Source organism: Piliocolobus tephrosceles, chromosome 6 (genome assembly GCF_002776525.5).
Source record: "Piliocolobus tephrosceles isolate RC106 chromosome 6, ASM277652v3, whole genome shotgun sequence".
Taxonomy (NCBI): domain Eukaryota; kingdom Metazoa; phylum Chordata; class Mammalia; order Primates; family Cercopithecidae; genus Piliocolobus; species Piliocolobus tephrosceles.
The window spans coordinates 147,773,474-147,793,138 of NC_045439.1; the positions used below are offsets into that span (position 1 = coordinate 147,773,474).

Here is a 19,665-nt window from a genome sequence, read left to right on the forward strand (position 1 = left end):
AGTAGAGACGGGGTTTCACCATATTAGCCAGGATGGTCTCGATCTCCTGACCTCGTGATCCACCCATCTCGGCCTCCCAAAGTGCTGGGATTACAGGCTTGAGCCACTGCGCCCGGCCCATTTTTGTATTTTTAATAGAGACGCGGTTTCAGCATGTTGGCCAGGCTGGTCTTGAACTCTTGACCTCAAGTGATCCACCCGCCTCAGCCTCCCAAAGTGCTGGCATTACAGGCGTGAGCCACTGCACCTGGCCTCAATCATTTTTATAATTCTTTTTTATATTCTAGCCGATGTGGAAACCCCTCCAGGCACAAAGCAGGAGACACCCCTCGCTACTGAGGAAGGCCCTGCTGGCCCTGACTATGGTGGAAACGTGAATTCACCCCTCCTTCTGGCATACTTGTCAGGATCTCCTGGCATCAAGCGGCACCCTAATAATACCTTTCCCACGATTTCTACATAGGTCCTCTAAAAAACAGTAATTGACCTCTAAACCCCCTGGCCACATGAGAATGTGATTCACAATTATTCCTAAACATTGTGGACAGGGAACCAGAGTTGGAGAAGGGTCTGTGTGGGCTACCCCTCTCCACTGCACGCAGGAAGCTGAAAAAGCTCCACCGATGGAGGTAGGAGTCCCTAAAAGGCATTGGAGATGGAACAAAAGCAGGAGCCATCAGCATCACTCCAGGTGAGATCCCTGGGGTCAAGAGAACGGCAGAAAGACAGGTTCCATTCTCCTTACCCAAGGACAGGAGGTCAAAGCACCTCTTTTCCCCAAACCCACTGGAAAAGGAACACATGGCAAGCAAAAATATTGAGACCTAAGTTCCTGCCTGACATTGATAATACTGACTAAGAAAAGTCACTTGCTTTTTTCATTCAGTTAACTTGGTCATAGTGCTTGGAAGCTCTCAATTCAAATTGGCGAGGCTGAGAGACACACCCATTTTTTTCTCCTGGTGGACTGGGCCTGCAGAGGATCTTAAAGACAATGTTCTTTTTTTGTGTGGGGGGAACACTGAGTCAAGTGAATAACCATTCTTGCAGGCGTTTCTCACTGGGAAAAATGAAATCTGATGGTCCCACTCCCACCCACAGAAACACAATACCAAGTCCTGGAGGTGACTGTACTCCAGGGCCTGCTGACAAAGTCACCTGGGGCAGGACACCAACACCCCTGTTGGAACCCCAGGGCTGGGCCGGTGCTCAGTGGAAGTGAGGGTGCTTATCAGGCTGTGTGGCCCTGAGCAGACCATCTGCAGCCTCACTGCTGCTGGTACTCTTCCTCCTCCTCCTTTTTAGCCATTTTACTGCTCATTAGTGGCAGTACCAGGAGGTGGGCAAGGGAACATAAAGGAGCTGAAATTCAAACCAGCCCATTTCACACCAGTTAGGTGCCTCCCATAAAACCGGGCAAGATTTCATCATCCAAGACCTCCCTGTCCTCCGTCCGGCGGAGGTCTAAGTAGCATGATGTGTCAGGAGATACACAATCTCCGGACCCCAGGATGAGGAGCCTCTACCTCTAATTATCATGAGCTCTTGACTACACATGGCATTTTCTGTCACTTCAGGGTTAACAGGCATTTCCAGCCATGAGCTGGCCCATCAAGTCAAGGCCAGGAAACCTGCAGAGCGGGAGTGCTAGGGCTGCCCTCAGAACCAAAGCACACTTTCCTTGTCCCTCCAAAGTCCCCAGCACAATGGCAAGTTCACAAAGGAAGTGAGCCTTGCCAGACTGTGCTAGCAAATTCCCATAAATACTTGGGTCGGGGTAGTACTGCTTATGTAAAATGCTTCCCCATTGAGAGATGCTGCTTTATTTACATTCTTCACAACCCATTCATAAAAAGGAGGCCCTTTAATGTCGGGGCTGTTCGTATAATGCTCCATAAAGTCGGCAGCTTCGCCTGGCAGCCTTAGTTCAACACAGGCTACTTCTCAACTCCAGAGACTTTTTTTCCTTAAGGTTTTTTTTCTCCTTAATGACTCACCTTGCGACAGGGTGCTGAGGCCAGATGTTGCCGGAGCAAGGCCAAGAGGAATAAGAACAGATAAAATGAAAACACACAAGTCTTCCTGGATGCTGGAACAGAGAGATGAGGAGGAATGAAAATAATTTTGAAAATTCCCCATAGAACTCCAATTTGAAGCATGTATGCTAGGAGGCTGAATTCCTTCCAGGTTTACTCAAACTTCCCTGCTGGATGTGAAATGTCCCCCAACTTATACCTCTAACCAGACAAGGTGTGAAAGGGTTTTTTGTTTTGTTTTGTTTTTTTGTTTTAACCCAAAAGGAGCTCTCTCTGGTTTTTAATTTGCACTGGGGATGAATAAATAAACAGAAATTTTCTCTGTTTCTTGATAGAAGTGTTCCAGGGGCTGCTGGCTCCAGAAGGGGCACAATTTGCTTAGAGTGAAGAAACTCAGGCAATCCCCAGAAAGAGAGGAAGGACTGTGTTCTAGGACACACAGCAAACACAGCTGAGGAGCTGAGAGCCCAGGAGATGCATTCTGAGGTGGCTTTTCTCCTGCTACAGTAGAAGGAGAGAGAAGTAGTAGGGATTTTTTTTTTTTAATTGACGGGGAGCGGTCTGCATTACCATGGCAACTGTGAGGGGTGGCCTTCCCGCGTAGAAGGGAAATGCTGGTCCATTAATCATCAAACTGGGGCACAAAAGAGAGGTTTGGGGGAAAGGGGATGGATGCAGAATATATTTTTTCACTATCTAGCCTCTAACCAGTCACCAGTCCTCTTTCCCGTTTCCCTCATGGTCCAGGGTTGATGGTGAACAAAAACAAGCCTGAGGGAGCAGGGATCGCAGCTTTGCTTTATGAGGGGTCCAATGTGGGGCTGATCACGCCTCTTATGTTGGTGATGCCCCCATAAACACCTCTTCCAAACCAGCCCCAAAAGTCCCATCTATGGGCCAGACCCAGGAGTATTTGTCTTTTCTGTGCTCAGAATCGTGTTTTCTCCCTCATTTGCACCCGGTTTGAGAAGAGATAAAACATATGGATTCATTTAGCATGAACAAGGAAAACTGCATAAGAGCAGCAAAGCTGGGTAAAAAGAATGGTGGTCCGGTGAGGTAGGAGGAAAACAGGATTACAGCCCTTTTCCAATGTCTATATGGTATCACATAAGCAATCCATAGGACTCTTCACCAGCAGAAATATCAGAAACAGCAGTTAAATTTCCCATTTACAGCACCTCAAACATGCCCTATCCATATGCCTTTGAGAGAAAGGGCTGGAAACCTCCAAGGACTCCAATATGAGCATTTCTGGAGAAGCTGAAAGGAAGGTCTCCTCCTTGTTCCTGCCTAACTCAGCAACAAACCACATTTATTCACTCAACAAAAATGATGTGCACAGCACTGTACAAAAAAATACCAGAATATTCACTCACTCTCACACACACACACAAACACACAGGTTTAACACTCATATTGTTCCTGCCCTTAAGAAACTTCTCCATCCTGGCTAACACGGTGAAACCCCGTCTCTACTAAAAAAAACTACAAAAAACTAGCCGGGCGAGGTGGTGGCGCCTGTAGTCCCAGCTACCCGGGAGGCTGAGGCAGAAGAATGGCGTGAACCCGGGAGGCGGAGCTTGCAGTGAGCTGAGCACTCCAGCCTGGGTGACAGAGTGAGACTCCGTCTCAAAAAAAAAAAAAAAAAAGAAAAGAAACTTCCAACCTACAAAACTACTCAAGAGGATACCATGTTAGAAAATCCAGAGTCGTGAGCTCTCAGGCGCAAATGACTGTGTTGGCCTGGAGTGGCCTAAGCAACAACCAGACTAAGTACAAGTGGGATTCAAGTGGAAGTAAAGGAAGGGGAGTGGCAGGAGTGAAGATGCAGGAAGAAAAAATGTCCTTGGTATGTGGAAGAGCTGAAGGGGACACGGTCTAGGGTCAGACTGCAGGGAACGGGGAGCCATTGCAAGTTTGTGAGAAGGAGAGTGACACGGGGAAGAGGTGTTTTAGGAAGAATGACCTGGTAGCTGCATACAGACTGGATCAGAAGGGCCAAAGGAATCAAGAGGGAAAGGGAGGTTATAACAACAACACAGGCCTGACATGGGGACAGGAGGGCAACAGAAAGGAAGAAAGAGAGGGAGATATCAAAAAGAACCTAATCACTGGCTAAACTCTCTGGAGCAAACCCTCCTTAACCCCAGATCTGACAGGCATGAGTTTCCTGCCAGGTAAGAGCCCCACCAAAGAGGGAAATGCTACTTGGGCAACTCCCCTTCATATTCCAGTGGCCAGACCAGGTCATCCCCTTCTGACTGCCACTAAAAGAAATCACATACCGTGTAGCCTCACAGGAGGCACAAAGGCCTTGAGATTCATCATCACTGTCTGGATTTTAGACACACAAATTATCTCAGAACAAACTTTAGCCTCCTGAGTGAGGTAATACCTCCCTTTCCCATATGCCTCAGCTCCATCCAGGATGGGGTCTAGATCATTCTCGGGAGGTCCATGGGTGGTAGCCATCAATAAACTCCCATGCCCATGCTACCCCTCTGACAAGACAGACAAGCAGCTTTCCCAGGTTGGGAGTACAGCCAACCACAGTTGAGAGCGGCGTCCAAACAGTCCTACCTGAGGTGGGACTCGAACTCAGATTCTCAGCAAAATCCACATTCTAAAACAGCCTGAGTTTCCCTGTCCTTAGGATCCCAACTCTTCTTTTGGGTGTGGGATTCACACGGGAGACATGGGAGCTCTGAATGAGTTTTTACAAGGTAAACAACATCCAGCTCACAGCTGGTCACTGGTGGAGTTGGAGGCACTCACAGCTTAAGCCAGTGGTTCCTAAGCGTCCTCCAAGCTGGCCAAGGACAGTGGTGTCCCTCCAAGACATGTGGTCCCTTTGGGCCCTTTTTCTCCTTTTTTTGAGGAAGACAGCGAGGTGAAGAGCGTAGGGAGGAAAGTCTCAGGTGGCACAAAGTAAAAGGACTGGAAACCTTTTTATTTCATTATTAAATTCCTGCCTGGATTTATAAACTCAGCTTCTCATTTCTCTAAGTGGGTACCTTCGTGCCTAAGGAAAAGTGCTGGAGGCAGCTGTGGAGGGCTGGCGGGAGCCCACTGAGGGGGTGTCTCCTGTCCGAATCCAATTAGTCTTCTGCACTTCTAACACTGTCGACAATGGGCGACCAGGAGACGTCCCAGGTGGGGTTAGACTTCTGCCTGTAGGCAGACTCTGCCTGCTGAAAAACCCCTCATTCTTGACAGGCTGTAGAACGGCTCACCGGGTCTGTCGCCTCGGTGAGTAGCAACCCGGTCGCCACCAGTCAGGACACATCAAGAGCATACACCCCCACCCGTGCCCCTCGGCCCCCGGTGAGTAGACCCCACTTCCCAGAGCCTCAAGGCCAACAGCGAGCGGCTAGAGCGGCGAGCCAGCGCCGCAGCTCCTCCCGGCGGGCGCCCCGGCCCCCGCAGTCCCCGGGGCAGAGTCCGGCCCCGTCGCCCGCCCCTCGGAGTGGGTGCCTCGGACCCGCTCCCCTCCCCGACGCCACCACCTGCGCCCGCTCCGGCGCCGCCTTTGTCCAGCGCTTCACCGCCGAGCGAGCCCCTCGGGCCCGACCTGACCCGGCCCCCAGCCCGGGAAGAGAGGCGGCGGAGCGAGCAGGGCAAGACCAGGCCGGGCCGCGAGCACGGGGTCCCGCTGTCACTTGGAGGCGGTCTGACAACTTCGATTTCCCCCGCCCCACCTCGGACTCGGCCGCCGCCCCGCAAGGTCCCCGCAGGGCCTCCCGCGGCCCACACTCGCTTTTCGAACCGGTCCCCTTCCGTCTTCGGCGCCTCCCTTCCTCTCAGCCCGATAGAGTCGGGTCTATACTACACCCCCCCGCGCCGCCCCCGGCCCGGCGCGGCCCTCATCCCCCGCCCCCCATCCAGCAATAACCGGTCAGGTCCCAGCGCGGGAGGGCGCCCCCCACCCTGAGCGTGCGATCCCGCGGCGCCGCCCCCGGCCGCGGCCCCTTGCCTCGGGGACCGCGATGGGGGAGGGGGCGCGGCGGGGGCCTCGCCGCCCGCGCACTCGGAGGCGAGCCGGCTCTGGGGCTGCGAGGAAAGACCGGCGTCCTCCCGCCCTCCGCAGCTCGGGACGCCCGCGCCGCCGCCGCCCGGCCGAGCTGCCACCCTGCGGCCGCCACCCACCCCGCCCCCGGCCTGCAAGGCAGGCTGCCCCCGGGGGCTGTCACCTCGAGGCGCACCGCGTTCCCCGATGGCGGGACCGTAGTGCCGGACCCAGGGGAGGGAGGTGGCGCGAGCTGGCGGGCGGCCGCACCTGCTTCGCGTCGTCCGTCCGTCCGTCCCTTCCCGGGCTGGCGGGGGCGGTGGCGCGGCGCGCTCGGTGGGGCGCGCTGACGGGCGGCCGGTCCTCTCCCCCTTCGCTCCTCTGCCTACCTCGCTAGCTCCCTCCCTCCAGCTCGCCCCTTCCCCCTCCTCGACCCCGGCCCCTGACTCACCAGAACGGGCGGCGCGGACGGCGCGGCTCTGGGCGCCCGCAGGCCCCGGCCGGGCTGGAATCCGGCGGCTGGAACCCCCCGGGGGCGCTCAATTCCCGGGCTCCACGCTGCTGCGTCAGCGCCTCCTCCTGGGGGCCGGGGCCGGGCGGGCGGAGCGGGGACCGCGGCCGGGCGGGGCCGTCGGGGGGGGGCGGGCGCGCCTGGCCGGGGCGGGCGGACGGCGGAGGCCGGACGGGCGGGGCAGGCAGCCGGACGGGCGGGCGGCGGGGGCCGGGCTCCGGGATCCGCTACGCCGCTCGCGGTTCCCCCACAAACTCCCCGAGAGCTGAGCCTCCGCCGCCCTCCTTCCTGCTTCCTCGTCCCCAGCCAATCAGCAGCGCGCCCCTCGGCCAGCTCCGCCAATCAGCCGCCCCGCCCTGCGCTGGCTCCGCCAGCCAATCCGGCCCTCGGCTCCCCCTCCCGGTCTCCGACCAATCAGAACCGTGGGTCGGTCGTCCCAACGCAGGGGGCAGCACGAGGCGGCCGGGGGAGGCGGTGCGGGGAGTGGTGGGGCCTGGGGGGAGGGGTGCGGTGCCAAGGGTGGTGGCAAGGGGTGATTTTCTTTGCCGGCTTCTTGAATTTTTCTCTTAGTCTTCAGAACCTGAGCCCGTATCCCACGGTGACTCGACCCCAATCCCCCAGCTGCTAGCCCCCCGGAAAAATATCTACCTCCGCCCTGGCCATCACCCCTCCACATCGCCTTTCCCCCACATCCTCCCCAGCACGCGCGGGAGAAAACTGTGGGCCGAGGAACACCCCACCCTCTCCGGAGGCTGCTGCCCCCAGGGCAAAGCTTCGGGAAGACCAGCCGAAAATGAAGCGAGAACAACCCCCCTTTCCTGCAGAAAGGGCCCCAGACTCCTGCAAAAGGGCCCCGACTGCTGAGAAGCCCCTCCCGCCCTTGCCTCATCTTTCCGACTTCCCTGCCTGCCACGTCTCCTTTCCTTTCCAGCAAGGTCGGTCCTGGCTCGGTAACCCCTCACCCGCATCTCTTTTTCCTCTTTCTGCCCTTCACCTACCGCCCCCAACCCCAGCTTCTAATTCACCCTCTTCAGAAGCAGAGTGTGGAGCCCTCATCCATTTCCAGCTGACAGCAGAGCCTGGTCTGTGAGTCCTTGACACCCACACACCCTCTTCCACCACCGCGGGGAACATCAGAGCTCTCCGGGGGAGGGAGAAAGGGGCGGGCAGCTTGACAGGAGCGGCTGGACTCCCTCCCTCGCGTCCCCAAGCTATGGGAGAACCAAGTGTAGACACTTACCTGGCTTCCCCCTAGTCACCGAATGCTGTGGCTCCGTCTCTCACCCCCACAGACGTGCCTTCCCAAGCCCGAGCACGCTCGCGGGGTCAGTGGGGTGGGTGGGCACAGCGGGCTGAGGTCACAGAGAGAGATGGGAAGTCCCTGTTAGGTGCAGGAAGGAGCTGTGTCTTGGGCACCTGGTGGTGCCAGAGCCCGCCTAGGACTTCACTTCACTAAGCCCGGGATATGCACACAGTAGGTTCTTGAGAAATGCTGAGTTCACCCCTGAACAAAGCCTCATTCCCAATTCAGGCGGGGGAGGGGAGCTTTAGGAGGTAAAAGGAGCAGCGGCAGAAAGGGTAGTGTCAAGTCACCAGAGCGCTGGAGCAGCCCAGGGAGGGGCTGGGCCCCAGGAACGCCTTGGGCAGAGAGAGGCACCCGGAGTGCTGAGGCTGCCCAGGCAAGCAAGGAAAACCCAGCCTTGGAGTGTGGCCCAGGGGCTTCGGAGGGGCTCCTCCTGCACCACACACAGCGCCCAGCCTTTCCTAGACCTTGGGACTCCAGCGCTCACCCAGGCAGCCTTTTAAGACAATCAGGGCTGCTAGCCAATATGGCTGGGAAACAACCTCCCCCAGAAGCAGTTCCCCATCTGCCTCCAGAGCTGTCCAGGGGGCCCAGACTGTCTTAGCTATTTGGGGGGACACATTTAAAGGAGGGAAAGTGTGTGAATGGAAGCTAAAAGCTAACACTGTGGCACGGAAATGTCTCGAAGGGCCAGGTTCTCCCACTGCCACTTCTCCCACCTCCCACCGTTGGGGAAAGCAAAACCCCCGAGCTGTAAAAGTAGGACACTGAAAGATTTCTCCCCTTCCTGGATAGGACAGAGGTTCCTGGCAGCGGCCCCCCAACACACAGCAGGCCAGCCCTACTCCCCGCCTCACAGAATTCCCCCTCTCCCTGTCCCAGTCTGTCTCATGGGCAAGTTAACCCCATGGTGGCCCCCACTCGTCAGCGATTGGTGGTGGAGGGTACAGCAGTGGTGGCGGAGGGTACAGCAGTAGTGACCACGGGAGCAGAGCCATGCTACAGGCCAAGACAGAAGAGAGGCCAGGCTCCTGTCTGCAGCCCAGGCGGCATTGACCTTGGCAGCCACTTCAGGCCTGATAATGGGCAGGGATGGATGCTGGGAGGGTCAGAAGAGGAACGTACCTGGTGGCAGGGAAGGAGACCCAAGTGGCAGGAAGCCCACGCTCAGCTGAGGAAATGATAGCAGATGAGGTGGCAGGACTGGGTGTCTTCCTGGTGTTGGCATCAGGGGGCCCTGGGATGAGCAGGGGAGAGTTGTCTTATCTGGGGTCTCGGTGGGAGGGAAAGGAAGGAATACCGACTGGAGAGGAGGCAGAGTAGTCATGACAGCCCAGCCTACAAGTGCCTGCCTGGCCGCTGGATGAGTTCTCTCCTCAGAGCCTCCCGTGTGGGTGACTGTGTCTGCTGCCCCAGGAGGCTCTGACTGAGTGGGCTATGGTGCGGGGACACAGGCTGGCTAAAAGCACTACGTGTTCCTCCTGTGCCAGCTCACTGAGCCACCTCTGTCCCCCCTTCCTCCCTATTGCTTGTTAAAGCAAGCCAGCAAAGAAGAGGCAGGGGCTACACCCTGTTCCCCAAAGGGATCTTTTGACCTCTTCTAGCCTCCTTCACTCAACTTTCAGGGACCTCTGCAACTGGGCCTCCTTCTTTCCCAGTCCAAAGCTCTTCCACAACTGGAAAGGGCTCCACTTCTTCCTCCTTCCTTCGGTCCTGTAACCTTTCCTGAGGGAATGCTGCCCCCACCCCACTTCACTGGGCAGCTGTGCGAGCCTGGGGCCCATCACCTTTCCTCTCCCTGGTATGTTTGGCAGCCCAGAGGTCCCCCACTGAAAAAAGGGTTTGGCACTTGGTCTAGAAAGAGGAATGGGTCCATCAGGTCTCTGGAGTCTTCCCCCAGCTGCTGCCAGGCAGGGGCTGTCTCTCCCCAGGCACCTCCAGACCCATAGGGAAGGGTTAACTGCCTCAGAGGGAGATGCCGGAGAGGAAAACATCCAGGGCCAGAGAGAACACACGGCACACCCCTCCCCCACCACACACAACCAGACTGACAGCCAGGACAGACTGGCTGCTCCGTCATCTCCAGCCCCGCCCCAGCACTTCCCCGCCACTGCCCGCTGCAGTCCCCCAAGACCACCTGGCCTGAGATCCAAGCACCTGGCACCAGGCAGGGCACTCCAGTGGCAGTGACCACTTTCTCCTCCCTGCACCCCTGCCCGGGTCCCATCTTCTTTCCTGGAAGTGGGGCAGTCCCCATCCCAACCCCCAGAGCACCTGAAGTCTAGGTCCCCGCAATACTTACTGAGCCACCTGGCTCCTCAGCCCCACTGGACGAACTGAAGAGCACAGCTCTTCTCGGGAGGGACACCAAGGCAACAAATAAATGCGGCAGCAGCACTTGCCCCTTCCCCCATCATAGGAAGCCCCCGGGGGGTGAGGGAATAAAGAAAGCTGGACTTTTATAGTCCTTTTGCTGTGACCCACTCCCTCTTAAAGGGATTGGAACACCCCTCCTTAAAGGGATCTCCAGAAATTATTTGCCCCCAGGCAGATCCTAGTGCACAAGTCTGGTCTTCACCTGCGGGGGCCCTCCCTAGGGATAGGGAGGTAGAAGTGCTACTCCTGACTCTTGAGCTGGAGGGGCAAGGTACCCTCCTACCACCAAGGAGCCAGCTGTTGAGCGCCCAGTGAGGAAGACCTCACCCTCTCCTAAACGCACCTATGGGGAGGTCCCGGTGAGGTAGGGACTGTGTGGGACTCAGTCTCCGCACAAGAAGGAACAAGGGGGCTGCATGCGCTCAGACTTTGGGGGAACACATGTCCATGGCGCTGTGTCCAAAACCCCCATCTGCCCAGCGCTAGCCTCCAGATTGCCGGCCAGGGGACGTCTTTGCAGTCTGCCTCCCCCCGTAAAAGCTGTTTCTGCATTCTCCTTCCCGCCCTCTGAATCCCGTCTCCTACCCTCTTTGGGGCCCCATGCCTTTCTCTTGGGGTGCATTCTCTGCCCTTCACCCCAGTAGCCTCCTCCGCAGCCCCAACAACTGCGGACTGCACCCTATTTCAGGCTCTCTCCAGACCTAATCGGAGTGTCCCCGGGGTCCTTCTCACCCCGCCCACACCCCCGACTACCGTCAAGGGGTGGGGGATGGGCACCCTCCCGGCTCCCGGGAGCCCCGCAGAGTCGCATCTTAGCCCTTGGGCTCACTCGGTCCCCAGTCTCACCCTGCCTCTGGGACTGCAGAGTTCAAGGAGGGGGTGGGTGTAAGTGGGGAGGAGGTGTCCGAGGGCACTCCAGCCTGAGAGAGGGACAGAGTCGGAAGTGGGCACTCACTGAAGCCACCCCCCTCGCCCCTCCTCCCTTCGCTGGGGGAGGGTCGACGCTGCCGGGGGAGAGGTTCCCCGGCGCTCTGGAGCCCCCCCCCCGCCCCCCACCCCTACCACTCCCTGGAGGAAAGGCTCCCCCAAGAGCTGGAGCTCCAAGCCCTCCCCCCGGCAGCTGCGGCAGCCTCCGGCTGAGGTCAGGCTCCACCTCCTTTCTCCAGAGGGAGAGCGCGGAGGGTTGTTTGTTGTTGGGGTGTGAGAGAGAGAAGGTTCGAGATCACCTGGCCCGGTGGACACGGCTCCGGAGCGGGAGCGGGAGCGGGAGCGGGAGCTGGGCCGGGTGGGCTGGCTTGGGCAGGAGCCCGCCACAAGGGTGAAGGACTCCCCTCGCCCACCCCCAGCCCTGGCTCCGAGCCCGCGGCCCGGCCGCCCCCTCGCCGCACCCCCGCCGGGCTCTCCGGCCCGCATCGGGTGCCAGGACGCCCCAGGCAGAGGGCCTGCCTTAGGGTTACCACGGGGAGCCAGGCTTTCCTGCTCTCCAGGATCCTGCAGTCGGAGGCTGGGATGGGCAGGGGCTGGAGAGACAAGTAGACAGAAAACAGAGTGATAACTTTATGACAGCAACACGTAATGGCTGCTGAGGAGGAAGGAGGGCTGCCAGGGTCTGCCCCTGGCGAGGTGGCGAGGGGCTGGGTTGAGGTGCAGGGACGTTCCGAGAAGGGGCTAAGCCGAGAGCGGAGCCTGAAGGAGCAGGCGCTCTTCGGGCAGGCTGCCATAGGTGGGGGAAAGATGAGGACACCCCAAGCGCGAGTACCAATTGCAGCAAAGGTGCAGAGCTGTGGTATAGGGGTATAGGCAGCAGGTGAGGCCGGAGAGGTGGGTAGGGCCACCTAAGCTTTGTAAACCCTGCCAAGGAGCTCTGTCCCAAAGACGTTGGAGAACATAGAAGGATTTTGAGGAAAGGAAGCTTCTGGTCTGAGATCTGAGAGGCGAGTTGGGAGAGCAGCACGCGGGGTGTGAGTTCAGGCAGGAGGATCTTGCATCTCAGTTCCCTCGCAGTGCTCACCTGTTCCAGGGACTTCTGACCTTGGGTCTCGCCCTCCCTCCCAGGTGGGTGTTGGGTGGAAAGGGCCTGCCTTGGAGGAAAGAGAGCCCTCTTTTAGCGCTGCCCCCAACCCCAGCCGCTCCTGCCTGCCGCCCACCAGGAGCTCTACCATCTCTGTCCCCGGGGAAGAAATGGAGAGACCCCCATGCTCCATCTCCTCCCTCAACCTCTAAGATAGGCAGCCCTCCCAGAATCCATGTCATTTCCAGAGCAGTAACAAGAAAAACATGGGGACGAGCTTCGCTTCGCCCTCCAGGTGCTTTTTCCCCACCCTACTGGAGACAAACTGGTGGTGGACATTTCTCATAAAAACCATACAGGAACAGGGGCAAATGACATCCTATATTGGTTTCTCATTCTCACCCCAATCTCAATAGGTATATGCAATTACTATCACCATTTCACAAATTAGGAAATTGAGGCTTAGAGCCATTAATGCCTGGCCTGAACCACACAGGCAGGGCTTATACCCCAGCCGAAATTGTAACACTTGCCCAAGCCTCCGACACTGACTTCTGCAAGCTTGGAGAGGCTGACCCCACTGGACTTCTGAGGCCAGGGATGGCCAGTTTCAATAGGAAGGGGTGTGGGGGTGTCAGTGAAGCCTCATGCTATAGCCCTGCCCTTTCCTGTGAGCCTTTTCCCATGACACCTGGAAGCAGATTCCCTGGGGCTTTTCTTTGGGGTCTCCAGCATAGGTTGTGTCCATTCATATTTGTTTAGGGATCTCCCAGACTCCTCCAGAATCCTCATTCTCAGAGTCCAAGCCTGACTTCCTGGAAAGGTCTCCCGAAGCTCAGGTGAAACTCTCCTGAAGCTCAAGCCCACCTTGCTCTCTGCTGCCCTGAACTCCACGGACTCCAAGCTGTCTCCTCCTCACACATTCCTGACCATCTGCTGCTTTGCCTGTAAATCTTTATTTATAAGATTATAAACCCCTGGAGGGCAGGCCTATGGCTTTGACATCCTCTTTATGGCTTCCTGTGTCTAGCACAGTCCTGGCCCCAAGGAAGGATGGCATTCTAAGTCTCTCATAAGCTGGCCCCAGGACACACAGCCCTCTACCTCTCTCCCCTTTCACAGGCACACTTAGGGCTCCCAAACTAGTAGCCTTTGAGCAAAAGTAAGCAGGCAGACAAGTTCTATTTAACTGTCTATGGGACTTTCAAAAAAGATTAAAATTAGGGGCCAATGCTGGAATTTTTGGAGATTTAAAATAAAAATGCAGGATTACAGTTTCTCTTGAAAAAAATCAGAAGATTTGCTACCCTTGGCGCACATTTTCACTTGCAACAATAGGTTGGTACTAAGTAGCAAATGCAGTCTTTATGGGGTTAGGCATGCTCCAGTTTGCCATGCTCCCGCTTTGCCCATGTGGGACATTGACGGGACCTGAACCCTGAAGGTTTTCAGGTGTGTGATCCTTGCCCTGCATTGTGGCCACAGAGACATGGATGGGTATCGTGATGCAGGCCTTTGCAGTGTCTACTTCCCTTGAACCTACTCAGAGAGCCCTGTTGCATTCTCATGCCAATCTCTAGTAGTACCTTCATTAATGCCCCAGGAGCAGATGTTTACTGAGCACACTCCAAGATCCATGGACCCAGGCTGGAGACGAAAAGGGAAATTAAACATAGTCCAGAGTTTGTGGGCTCTTCTAGGTGACTCCTGAGAACATGGGATGATACCTGGCAAATAGTAGTTGCCTAATAATGCTTGGTGAACTGAATAGTAAACAATTGATAAATAGAAACTGAATGGATAAATACACGGAGAGGGGAGAATCATTCCAAGAAACATGACATTGCTGTGATGATCTAGGTTTGGGTTGCTTGGGACCTCAGCTTCTAGGGTCGCCTCCTTCACTGTTACCAGAACGCTCGTCTGCTCAGATATCAACTTGGAGTATGACTTCTCCCCTGAGGAACTCCCAGCGCTGCGGACTAGAAGTCCAGGGGTGCATCCACTATGGTTGGTTCCTTTATTCCAGACATACAGACCCCTGGGAAGATGAGGAAATCCAGATCTGGAATGGACAGTGTATTGAGAACCTCAAAGCCAGCAGGAGGTCCAGAGGGGGCAGGTGTCTCACAGAAGGCATGAACAGGCACTCAACATATGTTTCTTTATTTAACCCTCAAGAACTCTGGTAGGTAAATGTACTCTCAAATTTACAAACAAATGAGGAAACTGAGACCTGGAGAATCTAAGTAAGTGCTCAAAATCACATAGGCTTGGAGTGGCTCCAAAACCTTCGCTTTTTTTCATGCAACATTTAACATATAAAATAGAGGTCTTGGCTGGGCGCGGTGGCTCAAGCCTGTAATCCCAGCACTTTGGGAGGCCGAGACGGGCAGATCACAAGGTCAGGAGATGAAGACCATCCTGGCTAACACGGTGAAACCCTGTCTCTACTAAAAAATACAAAAATCTAGCCGGGCGAGGTGGCGGACGCCTGTAGTCCCAGCTACTCGGGAGGCTGAGGCAGGAGAATGGCGTAAACCCGGGAGGCAGAGCTTGCAGTGAGCTGAGATCCAGCCACTGCACTCCAGCCTGGGCGACAGAGCGAGACTCCGTCTCAAAAAAAATAAAAATAAAATAAAATAAAATAGAGGTCTAACCCTTTATAGGTCTAAAACCTTCCTTCTTTCTACATTTCACATAGCGTAGTGGTTAAGAACGCAGACTTTCTGAGTACAGTCCTGGCTCTACGGCTTCTTAAAACATATAAAGTACTTAGAATAGCACCTGATGTAGCCAAGTGCCCCCAGAACATTAGCAATTGTGAATCTACTTCATCATGTCCAAATCTGGCCATGCCTGAAGCCTGCCCTGCTTCCATGCTGGAATCAGTCTTCCACCTCTGTTTTGTACTCCTTATCTCCCATCTGGAGCCCTGACAATATAGTGCCTGTGGCTGTATTCTGTCCACCCAGCAGTGGGCCCCACTCTGGCTTCAGTAAGGCAGGATTGCTCCCTTTGCTGGGTGTGGGGGAGAGGCCAGCCCCTCTTCCCATGACTTCTCCACTCCACCCTCCCAAGGCCCGGGCCCTATAGCCATTTCCATCTTTGGGAAAAATTCTCTGTGGCATCCCTAATCTCATTCCTCAAGGTGAGATAGTTCCATCTCCTACAGGCTCCCAGCCACAGCCACTGACCTCTCTAGTCTTGTAAAACCCAGAGCAGAGGAGAGAATCACCTGCGGTTCTTTTGCCACCCTCACTTAACCTCAGTGAACCCACAGCAAGACCCAGGACCAGCCCTTTCCAGTAGACACCCTCTGGGGGGACTACAGTCTGGGCCACAAGTATGATGTTAACCAACCACAGTGCCACCTGTGCTCTGCACTGTTCAGACACCAAGAAGACTTGGGAGGCCATGCAGATAGCATTGCTTCTGACCTAGGAAAGCTACTCCACCTGGCAGAGGCATGATCCTCAGAAACTGAAGAGTGCATCAAAGAGTATATGACCTAAGCAAGACTGGGCCAGATGATTAGTAGCTGGAAAAGTGACATCAAGACTTAGATATGATAGGCCAGGCACAGTGGCTCACACCTGTAATTCCAGCACTTTGGGACGCCGAGGTGGGCGGATCACTTGAGGCCAGGAGTTGGAGACCAGTCTGGCTAATGTGGCAAAACCCCATCTCTACAGGTGTGGTGACACGCATCTGTAGTTTCAGCTACTCAGGAGGCTGAGGCATAAGAATCGCTTGAACCTGGGGGGTGGAGATTGCAGTGAGCCATGATTGAGCTACTGCACTCCAACCTGGGTGATGGAGTGAGAGTCTATCTCAAAAAACACAAAAAAAGACTTAGTTGGGAGGCCGAGACGGGCGGATCACAAGGTCAGGAGATCGAGACCATCCTGGCTAACACGGTGAAACCCCGTCTCTACTAAAAATACAAAAAAAACTAGCCGGGCGAGGTGGCGGGCGCCTGTAGTCCCAGCTACTCCGGAGGCTGAGGCAGGAGAATGGCGGAAACCCGGGAGGCGGAGCTTGCAGTGAGCTGAGATCCGGTCACTGCACTCCAGCCCGGGCGGCAGAGCAAGACTTCGTCTCAAAAAAAAAAAAAAAAAAAAGACTTAGTTAGATATGAGAAGTCTGACAATTTTTCCCCTTGGTTTGTGAATATTATACTATATTTAAAAATCTAATAACGGCATTTATAAAAATTACACTTGGTTATATGGACAACAACTCTTCTTTGTTGAAAGGGATTATGGGAAATCAGCAATTGCCTGCTTCGTTGCTTCCCTCTGTCAGGGTGTATTCTGTGATAGGTAATGTTCCTGGAGGGATTCCATGAGTTAGGCACTGCATTAAGCTCTTTACACATACTCTTAATCCCCAGCCAGTCTTATGAAATAGATAATGTTATTATTCTCATTTTACTGATGAGAAAACTGAGGCATAGAGAGGTTCGGTAACTTCCCAGGGTCACGTTAATAATAGTGGAGCCAGGGTTTAGATCCCAGCCTTGTCACTTTTAATGATTTCTCCATCCCTTCTTCCTAAATAAGCTTCCCCAAACAATTCTCTACTGTTACGTTTTCCAAATGTCTGTTAGCAACTCATTCGAATTTTACACATGAAGTTGCTGTGAGCAACATTCATCTCGCTGTTAGATTGGGGGCAAAATGTTGCAAGTCGATTGTCATATTTCTTTATAAAAAGATATTCCTTTGGCAAAGCCATTATCAAAAGTACCCTTTCCCTGCCTTCTGCACTCTCTTTGACACTGAAACATCAATATGGTCTTTCAGGAACATCAGATACACTTCAGCCAACTTCCAGCTACAAGCAAACTCAGTGTTCTCCCAATGTTTCCACTGTGGGGTAAAGGCACTGGCAGTTTTAAAAGTCAAGAACCTTGGACTCATCCTTGGCACCTCCCTCTCCCTCCCAAGCCACCACCCATGGCTAATCCATCACCACAGCCTGTCATTTACTGGAGCCTCCAGCCTCGAATCTCCTCCTACCTCTGTGTCCAACCACAGCCCGGCCTCCCGCATCCACTCTGCCCCAGTCAGAGGGCTCTCAGTCAGAGGGATCTTTCCAAAATAGACTGCATCATAGCACTCTCCTGCTTAAACCCTTCCGTGACTCCTGCTTACACTCAGGATAAAGATCCAAATCTGGAACTGACTGTTGTTGCCGCCCCAGCCAGGAGGCTCTCTGATCTCATCTCTCAGGCTCAGTCACACTCCGCAACCTGCGATGCTTTCTTCCTGGCAAGCCTAGCAAGCCGGTGATTCCTGGCTAAGACCTGCCTCCCCGGCTAGGCTAGGGTGGAAACCACATCTGCGTCTGCCTGGGTCCTACTGTTTCCCCATGGCCCACAGGGTACCTGCACATGATAGGTTCTCGGTAATAGTTACTCAGTGATGAATGAATGGCAGAGAAATCAAGCCTTTGCCTGTGCCGCAGCGGCTCTGCAGCCTGACTGCTCTGCCAGGTGGCCACACTGCTAGACTGCCATATTAGCTTAGAAAACTACCTTCTGCAGCCACACTGTGTGCCAGGCTCTGCCTCCCTACCTTTAAACACACTCATCCTGACCCAGTTTGCCTGTTTTCAGGAGTGATCACCAACATTTGTACTTTTTGTGACTTGTACATATTTTTACTATAAAATTTCCTGACCCAATTCATTCAACAACTGGATAACAATTGGTTATGGGTTTGACAAGGCAGACTCATTGAAATTTGGAGGCATAAACAGTTCTGGCTTTGGCAGTCCAGATGGCTTCCCCAAGAAGCTAGAGGCTGTGGCCCCAGAACTCTACTCTTTTAGCTGCTGCTAAAAAGATGGGAGAATTTAGTTCAAGGCAAAGCCTTGAGATTCCCCCCTGCCCACTCCTGCCCTCCCTGCTCCAAGGCCGCCCTTGATGCTTTATTTAAATCTGATTTCATCTAGATAAGCTTGGTGGAGGGCAAAGGAAAGAAGTCATCCTCCCTGCAGCCTGCCACCCCCCCCACCCCTGCCGCTTTGCACTCATTATGCAAGTATTTGTTTGGAGAGAGAGGGGCTCCACTGAGCCAAGTGCAAAGTGTTGGGGATACAGCAGCAAACCAGAGACAGGTGGGTATGCAGTGGGTTAGTGCCCATGCTGGGTCTTAAAGAATGGGTAACATTAAAATTGGAGTAATTGAGATGTCTCATAATTTTTATGTCTATCTCCCCAAATAACTCGTAAACTTTTTTGGCCCCATACTGTTACTAGTCTTTGAATCGCTGGCACCCTGGAACATAATAGTCCCTCAGCAAATGCCAGTTCTTAACTGAGCAGGGGATTGGTGGATGTGGGGGCAGGTCACTCGAGTGGGCTGAGCCTGGGGTGTGCCAGCTGGGGGACAGGTGCCTGAGTGAGGAGGCTGGCCACGCCAGAGCATCCACTGGTAGGGGATGGAGTGGTGGGCCACAGGGGCTTGGCAGACCCTCTGAGGCACAGAGAGATGAAGTTTCCACGGGGCAGCAGGGAAATGAGTCGTATGGCTGTTCCTGGTGAGTGGGCAGGCTGGGTGGGGGATGGGGCTTATCAGGGGAGCTTGTAGTGTAAGATGGCTGAGCCCCACAGGAGTGGCCATAGGGGGTTTCCAGCCTTGGGGAAGAGGGGAATGCAGAATTGGGAGAGGGCCGGGTCTTCATTAGTGAGGGAAACGCTGTTGGGATCCGCACAATGTGAGCTCTGAGGCAGCTGCAGATGTCCCAGGCAGGGCTGAGGAGCCTGCATTTCTCTGCCCGATCCTTCTTTGGGGAGGCCTCACAGTCAGTCCTACAGAGAGATTGTCTTGTTGCCCCTATTGGCAACAGGCTCCACACTCTGGGGCACCTCCAGGGCTCTTGCCCCACCCCCCACAGCCTCTCTCCAGGCTGAGGAGTTCCGAACATGAGGTTGCAGCCCCCTTGGAGGTGTGGGTGATCAGGTGGGAGGTCAGAAAAACTGCGGCACAAAGGTCTCTGACACCTTGGAGGGCCAGTGAATGGGGCACCGGGATGTGTGTGGCCGGGTTCCAAGCAGGTAGGCAGCCCGGCCATGGAAGGAGAAGACTACTGAGGGCCCCTACTTGCTCCTTCACTCTGGAGCCAAGCAGCCTCCCAGGGAGGGAGGGTACCAGGGGAGAGGGAGGTCCCACAGGCCAGCCTACTTCACAACCACCTGCTTCTCCAGCCTCAAAGGACCGTAGGGTATACTCTGCCTAGGGGTACCTGGGAGGGAGGAGCTGGGACTGGCTGAATCTCAATATCTAGGTGGTGATTCTGAACTGCTGCCAGCCAGCTCTGGGCCTTGGAAGCAATCTTAGGAAGGGAGAGCAGATCTCAGCTCTCTCAAGCAGCAGCAGTCATATAAAATCCACAAACAGTCCAGTCTTT

At 55.0% G+C, this 19,665-nt stretch overlaps 2 protein-coding genes across 7 annotated transcripts in view; both read right to left on the reverse strand.

Moving 5' to 3' along the window:
• BAHD1 (bromo adjacent homology domain containing 1) overlaps window positions 1-9,103 on the reverse strand; it is a 30,424-nt gene extending 21,321 nt beyond the window's left edge. For 3 of the 6 annotated variants that reach the window (XM_023189414.1, XM_023189416.2, XM_023189411.1), the window contains exon 1: window positions 6,497-6,865. The gene's annotated coding sequence lies outside the window, so the exon portion shown is untranslated. Of the gene's footprint in view, window positions 1-1,997; window positions 2,090-6,496; window positions 6,866-7,796; window positions 7,909-8,984 lie in introns of those variants that run through there. The other 3 variants (XM_023189415.1, XM_023189413.1, XM_023189412.1) reach the window with 3 other exon arrangements.
• A 904-nt stretch (window positions 9,104-10,007) lies between these two features.
• On the reverse strand, window positions 10,008-13,890 carry LOC111524265 (translation initiation factor IF-2-like). Its single transcript, XM_023189419.1, has 3 exons — window positions 13,833-13,890; window positions 12,247-12,316; window positions 10,008-11,755 (listed from the first exon to the last, which is right to left on the reverse strand). The coding sequence occupies exons 1-3, from the start codon at window positions 13,836-13,838 to the stop codon at window positions 11,187-11,189; spliced, it is 645 nt and encodes a 214-aa protein (XP_023045187.1). The 5' UTR covers window positions 13,839-13,890; the 3' UTR covers window positions 10,008-11,186.
• Between the last annotated feature and the right edge of the window lie 5,775 nt (window positions 13,891-19,665).

Coding starts and splice junctions, on each gene's coding strand:
- LOC111524265 (XM_023189419.1), bottom strand. Junction 11,756..12,246: donor GTCAGAAGTCCCTGGAACAG/GTGAGCACTGCG, acceptor TTGTCTCTCCAG/CCCCTGCCCATCCCAGCCTC.